At 46.2% G+C, this 7,539-nt stretch overlaps 1 protein-coding gene across 1 annotated transcript; it reads right to left on the bottom strand.

The window, feature by feature from the left end:
• Positions 1 to 3,932: 3,932 nt before the first annotated feature.
• LOC101844696 (60S ribosomal protein L27-like) lies at positions 3,933 to 4,999 on the bottom strand. Its single transcript, XM_040738571.1, has one exon. It carries the CDS (start codon positions 4,374 to 4,376, stop codon positions 4,002 to 4,004), a length of 375 nt encoding a protein of 124 aa, XP_040594505.1. The 5' UTR covers positions 4,377 to 4,999; the 3' UTR covers positions 3,933 to 4,001.
• Between the last annotated feature and the right edge of the window lie 2,540 nt (positions 5,000 to 7,539).

Raw genomic sequence — 7,539 nt, 5'->3', positions numbered from 1 at the left:
CTCTGAGTGTGTGCCGCTCTGTCCACGGCTGGGGTCTCTTGAGGTGGGCTCCCTACAGCCAAAGCCAGGGAACTCTTCTACAAAGGGCCTAACGTGGGTGTTGGTGTCAGTCCTACTTTACAACAGCTAGGGAAGCCACTCGGACTCTGGTTCCCGGAACCAACAGGGATGAGCGTCAGCTTTCTTAAACCGTAGGGCAGCAACTCCATGCAGGACTGAATGTGGAGGGGTGTGTGTGAAAAACTGGACCACAGCTAGAGGTCTTGGAGCATAAAACAGCCACAAAGTAACTGGAAATGAAGAACGTAACAAGGCTGGGGTGTTCCTGGCCGCGCTCTCGGGTGCAGCACTCACAGCTTCGGCGCAGCTGTGGACATGCATCATGCTGGTGTCTTTACGCCACACAGTGACCAGTGTCACCAGAATCCCTCGTGGGAGGCCTGCTGTGTATGAGTGGTGCTTGCCTTGTACAAAACGCTTTCTGCTCTCATAGAAACAGAATGGTTTAATTATGAAAAACAAGAACTTAGTATTGTCATCCCTCACCGTGTATCAAACGAATACGTCTGTGGCTTGTTTTCTGCTAGAATGCTTGATTTTTAAAGACTGCTGTTTGAAATCGCCGACTTGAGTTTCATTAAAAAAAAAAAAAGCCAGGCACGGCAGTCGGTGCTGAAGTGTCAGGGAGCAGAGCCAGGCAGATCTTGGGAGCTGGTGGGCAAGTCAGCCAGCCTAGCTGAGGGCTGAGACTTTAGGTTCAGGGAGAGGTTCCATCTTAAAGCAGCAGCAGCAGCAGCCAGTAAGGAGCCAACGGTGGGGACAGGGAAAGATGCAGGCATCCGTCCTGTTGCAGGCTCCCCGTGTGTGCAGATACCTGCTGTGGTGGTTTGAGGGAGAATGGCCCCCATAGGCTCATCTATTTGAATGCTCAGTCCCTAGTTGGTGGACCTGTTTTGAGAAGGAGTAGGAGGTGTGGCCTTGCTGGATGCACACCATAGGGGTGGGCTTGGAGGTTTCAAAAGCCCATGGCAGACTCAGCATCTCTCATTCTCTGTGTCCAACTTGTCCGTCAGATGTGAGCTCTCAGCTCCTGATCCAGCACCAAGCCTGCCCACCCGCTGCCAAACTCTCTGCCGTGATGCTCATGAACTCGCCCTCTGAAACTGTAAGCAAGCCCCAATTAAATGCCTTCTTTTATAAGTCATCTTGGTCATGGTTGGTCATGGTATCTCTTCACAGCAATAGGACACTGACCGAGACAGAAGTCGGTACCAGGAGTGAGGTACAGCTGTGACAAACCAGACCATTCTCCTTGTTGGTAGAGTGTGGGCTTTGGGGCTTTGGAGTAGAACACTGTGAGCAAGGTCTAATGGACCATCCTAACAAGAGCTTGGAAGACAGTAGTGCCAAAAGCCCAGCTCAACAAGTTTCAGGAGGGAAGAATAGTAGAGACTGGACTGGAGGCCATTCTTATGATATTTTGGCAAAAGAGGTGGCTGCTTTCTGCCCTTGTCCTGAAAATCTGCCTGAGGCTAAACTGAAGAGCTTTGGCTCGGTGTTGTTGGCGGAGGAGACTTCAAGACTGTAGCAGATTTTCCTTTGTGCCACCCACAAGCTCCCGAGGCACGGCCTGGAGACTTATTATTAGCTAGGAATGCTCGGCCTCAGCTTACGCTTGACCCACCAGCTCTCATAGCTTATTTTAACCCGTTTCTCTTCATCTGTGTCTTGCCCCTGGGCTTTTAATCTTTCTTTCATTCTGTAGTCTACTTTTCCTGCTTCTTCCGTGTTATCTGGCTGGCAGCTGCCTGCCTGGCCGGCCCTGGGAATCCCCCTCTCTTTCTCCCTCATTTGCTCTGTGTCACTTTCTCTCTGTCTCTTCTCTTGAGCCTGGATTCCTCCCCCGACTGATTCTCTCTGCCCACCAGCCCCGCCTATTCCTCTACCTGCCTGGCTATTGGCTGTTCAGCTTTTTAATTAGACCTATCAGGTGCCTTAGGCATGCAGAGCAACACATCTTTATATCATTAAACAGACGCAGCATAAACAAATGTAACACATCTTTACATTATTTAAAAAAAGGCAGCATAGATAGGTGTAACATCTTTTCATGGTTAAAGCAACATTCCACAACATAATCAAGTGTAACACATCTTTGCCTAGTTAAACAAATATTCCACAACACAAGACAGCCTAGTATTGACTATGATTTGTGGTTTTAGTAATCACTCTTTCTTTATGCTTTAAATTTTTTTCGTTTAATTTTTAGCATACTAACCCAGGTTCCTCCTCCCTCCCCTCTTCCTGCTCTCTCTGCCTTCCTTTCACCTCCCCTTCTGCTCTATAGCGAGAGTAAGGCCTTCCACAGGATGTCAACGAAGTCTCTCCCATCACCACTCTGAAGCAGGACCAAGGCCCTCCTCCCCCCATATCTAGGCTGAGCAAGTTATCTTTCCATAGGAAATAGGTTCCAAAAAGCCCATTCATGTGCTAGGGACAGATCCTGGTTCCATTGACAGTGGCCCCATAAACTGCCCAAATCACCCACTGTCACTTGCATTCAGGGGGCCTGGTTCAGTCCTATGCTGGTTCCCCAGCTGTCAGTCCAGAGTCAGTGAGCTCCCACTAGCTAGGTTAGCTGTTTCTGTAGGTTTCCCCATCCTGGACTTGGCCCCTCTGCTCATATTATTGGGGCCCCCTTCCCCCGTCTTTGAGTGGACTCTGGGAACTCAGGCCAGTGGTGAGTTGTGGATCTCTGCATCTGCTTCCATCAGTTGCCGGATGAAAATTCTACGATGACAATTACGGCAGTCCTCCATCTGATTACAGGGGAAGGACAGTTCAGGCACCCTCTCCACTATTGCTTAGAGTCTTATCTGAGGTCATCCTTGTGCATCCCTGGGAATTTCCCTAGCACCAGGTTTCTCATTAATCCCATCATGGCTCCCTCTATCAAGATCATTCTTTCCTTGCTCTCCCTCTCTGTCCTTCCTCCAACTCGCCCATCCCATTCCCTCATGTTCTCCTCCCCACTCCCTTTTCTTCCTCCCCTCCCCCTTCCACCCTCCCCCATGCCCCCCATGCTCCCAATTTACTCAGGAGATCTTGTCTTTTTTCCCTTCCTAGGTGGATCTATGCATGTCTCTCTTAGGGTCCTCCTGTTTCCTAGCTTCTCTGGGGTTGTGGACTGTAGCCTGGTTATCCTTTGCTTTATGCCTAATACCCACTTATGAGTGAGTACATATCATAACGGTGTTTCTATGTCTGGGTTACCTCACTCAGGATTTTTTTTTATAGTTCTATGCATCTGCCTGCGAATTTCAAGATGTCATTTATTTTTTTTAACCACTGAGTAGTACTCCATTGTGTAAATGTACCACCTTTTCCTTATCCATTCTTCAGTTGAGGGGCATCTAGGTTGTTTCCAGGTTCTGGCTATTATGAATAATGTTTTTATGAACTTAGTTGAATAAACATCCTCGTGGTGTGAGTATCCTTTGGGAATATGGCCATAAGTGGTATTGCTGGGTCTTGCGGTAGATTTATTCCCAATTTTTTGACAAATGGCCATACTGATGTTCAAAACAGCTGTACAATTTTTCACTCTCACCATCTATGGAGAAGTGTTCCCTGATGAGGGATGTCCTTTTGTATGCTGTAAATATGTTTCCCTTTTTGGTTGATGAATAAATGCTGATTGGCCAGTAGCCAGGCAGGAAGTATAGGCAGGGCTACCAGACTATAAGAATTCTGGGAAGAGGAAGGCAGAGAGGAGTGGCCTGGGAGACACCATGTAGCCGCTGAGAAGATAGGATGTTGAGTTCTCCAGTAAGATAAGACCATGTAGAATTATACAGATTAATAGTTATGGGTTAACAATTAAGAGAGAGCTAGCCAATAAGAAGCCTTACCACTATCCAAACATTTTATAATTTTTTTGTTTTTTAAACATTTTAATGATGGAAACAAAAATATACCTAAAAGTGAAGCTTCTGGAAAAACTATTTGTTCTTCCCTGTCTTATATCGTTCCTCAAACTTGATCTTGACTTCCCGCCTCGCCTTGCGTTTCAGGGCTGGGTCTCTAAAGACATCCTTATTGACAACAGTTTTGTCCAAGGGAATGTCCACAGAGTACCTTGTGGGCATGAGGTGATTGTAGTTATAAACTTTCACAAAGGACTTGATCTTTGATCGCTTGGCATTTTTCTTCTTGCCCATGGCAGCTGTCACTTTTGGGGGATAGTGGTCAATTCCAGCCACCAGGGCATGGCTGTAAGGACAGTCGGAGGTGCCATCATCAATGTTCTTCACGATGACAGCTTTGCGTCTGGAGTAGCATCCAGCTAGTACCAGCACCACTTTCCCGGGTTTCATGAACTTGCCTATTTTGACAGCAAGCAGCGGGTTCCCAGCCCACACATTATATAATCATTATAAGCCTTTGTTATTTCCGTATATCGGAAATCTGTTCCTTCCTGCCACAAGTTCAGAGAGTCCTGACAGCTATTGCCTTTAGGATATCAGCTAATGACTGCAGGATGTTCTGGTCTAGGTGGTGAATGGTTCCTACCTAAATAACAATAGATCTAGACCCAGGTGAGTGTATACTCATCCTGAAGGCTAGATGATACTGCCACTATGGAGAGCCTGGTGGTTGAGTAGCACGAGTGTCTTTAGTACTAAAGGGAAGTTTTAGTACTAAAGGGAAGTAATTGCCTTTATACATGATAATAGATGTCTTCTGCCGTTGTCCCCACCTTTGGTTGGTTACTTAAGATGATGCATTGAGTAAACTGAGGAGGCTTGCAGTGTTAGCTGACACTGCCCTCCTGATATGATCTTACCTTTCCATCTTTTCTTTAACACCAATAGCTAGCCTTCCCTCATCCACTCTCCCCTGCTCAGGAACAAGCCCAGGGCTGTTCAGCTGGCCCTGATTGCAGCCCTGCAACGAGGGGCTAATACAGACAGACACATTTATTTGGGACTAAACAGCTGCAGGACCTGGAGGGACAGAGACCTCTGTCTTCATAGATTGATCTGTAGTTCTTTCTTAGTTGCATCTTTGTGTGTTTTGGGTATCAGGGTAACTGTAGCCTCATAAAAAGAGCTTGGCAATGACCCTTCTGTTTCTATTGTGGGGAACAACTGGGGAGTATTGGTATTAGCTCTTCTTTTACATTCTGGTTGAATTCTTCATTGAGACCATCTGGCCCTGGGCTTTTTTTTGGGAGGGGGGAGACTTTTGATGACTGTTTCTATTTCCTTAGGGGTTTTAGATCTATTTAATTTGTCTATCTGATCTTGATTTAATTTTGGTATGTGATACCTATCCAGAAAATTGTTCATTTCCTTTAAATTTTCCAATTTTGTCAAGTGTATGTGTTTGAAGTATGACCTGATGATTCTCTGAATTTCCTCACTGTTTGTTGACATGTCCTCATTTTTATTTCTGATTTTGTAAATTTCGATAGTGTCTCTCTGCCTTTTGGTTAGTTTGGCTAAAGATTTGTCTATCTTGTTGATTTTCTGGAAGAACCAAGTCTTTGTCTCATTGATTCTTTGTATTGTTTTCTTTGTTTCTATTTTATTGATTTCAGCCCTCAGTTTGATTATTTCTAGCTGTCTATTCCTCCTGGGTGAGTTTGCTTCTTTTTGTTTTAGAACTTTCAGTTGTTCTGTTAATTCGATAGTGTGGGATATCTCCACCTTCTTCTTTTTTCTCGGCAAGTTTTCCCTGTGTAGCTTCGTACACCAGGCTGGCCTTGATCTCACAGAGATCTGCCTGCCTCTGCCTCCTGAGTGCTGGGATTAAAGGCGTGCGCCACCGCCGCCACTACCCGGCTTCCACCTTCTTTATGTATGCATTTAGAGTTATGAACTTTCCTTTTCTCATTGCTTTCATTGTGTCCCATAAATTTGGGTATGTTGTGCATTCATTTTTATTGAATTTTAGGAATCCTTTGATTTCTTTATTTCTTCATTGACCCAGCGACGATTCAGTTGAGCAATGCCTAGATTGCCTCTGTCTCTACAAATCATCAGACCACATCTGGTAATCACTCTTATGCAGATCTACAAGGAAATAGAGCAAGTGAGGCGAAACAAATGCAAAACTTACAGTTTGAGGAGAAAGCCTGCACCAGGCAATGCTGGAACCAAGCCTTGCGCTTTAAAAAGAGAAGCCTGGTGCTAAAAGGGATAAAGGGAGTGGTACCTTCAGGGCAAGACCACACCCAGCTAACCCTGCAACCTGCGAAAGGAAAAGGATTTGTTCCTAAAGAGCATTAACAAGTCAAAATTTATGCAAATCAATTCAAGGAGGGGGCCAGGCTCCATCTCAAGCAGGCAGCAGAACTTGGCTGCTTCAGCCTTGTGAACCAGCCCTCAAGAGAAAGTTTGTTGCAGGCGACGGAGCTGGAAGGGTGGGTGTTTAAAGCCCTTTGATGAGGGACTTACAGATACTGGATTTGGACTTTGCCCTGCTGGGGTTTGGCCCAACGTTTCCTCATGTCCCCTTTCCTTCCTTTTGAAATGGTAATGTATATTTTGTGCCATTGTATATTGGATTTTATCAAGACAGTTAAGGGGATTGCGTGAGTCTCAGAAGAGATCTCAGACTTCTGAACAGTGTTGAGACTGAGAAACTTTTGAAGTTGAGCTGAATGCATCATGACATGGCTGTCTCTGGGAGGCCAGAGAGTGGAACGCAGTGCTTTGCATATCTATCATATATTTGAAAGCTTGGTCCCCAGTTGGTGGAGCTGTTTTGGGGTGACTAGCATGTAGACAGAGTTTTCCCCAGCAGGCAGCCACTTCCCAAATAACTGACTCAGAGACTTATAAATTATAAATAGTTGGCCAATAGCTCCGGCTTGTTACTGACTCGCTTTTATAGTTTAACCCATTTCTATTAATCTATGTGCTGCCCCGGGGCTTGTGACCTTTATTTCTCCAATTTACAGACGAGATGTAATCTCAGCTACTGCTCCAGCGCCACGCCCGCCTGCCATGGTGGTCATGGGCTCACCCTCTGGCATTGTAACCACGCCTCCTATTAAATTGTTTCTATTACAAATTGCCTTGGCCATGGCGTCTTTTCACAGAAATACAACAGTAACTAAGACACCTGCCAAGGCCAGAAGATGGTGTCAGATACCCGGGAACTGGAGTCACAGGCCCTTGTGAGCTACCATGCGGGTGCTGGGAACCAAACTCAGGAGGAACAGCGAGTGCTCCTGACTGCTGAGCCATGCCCCACCCCTCAGGACAGCTACTCTGTATAGCTAAGCCTGGGGTTAAATGAACACTCCTCAGAGGAAAGGGGTTTAGAGTTGAAACAGTTAAGCACCCCTGCTTTCTCTGCTGAGCCTGTGGTACCTCATCACGGTGACAGCAACACTGGAGCACGGGGGTGGACTTTGTTTCCTGCCTGGGAACCCCGAGATGGAGTCTCCATCTTGGGAATGCAGTGAATGGAGTTTGCTACCAGACTGCCCAGGGCCTGCATCAGTTCCAGTTCCTCTGCCTTTATGTG

Source organism: Mesocricetus auratus, unplaced genomic scaffold (assembly GCF_017639785.1).
Source record: "Mesocricetus auratus isolate SY011 unplaced genomic scaffold, BCM_Maur_2.0 Super-Scaffold_100676, whole genome shotgun sequence".
Taxonomy (NCBI): Eukaryota; Metazoa; Chordata; class Mammalia; order Rodentia; family Cricetidae; genus Mesocricetus; species Mesocricetus auratus.
This window is presented reverse-complemented; position numbering and strand designations above follow the sequence as displayed.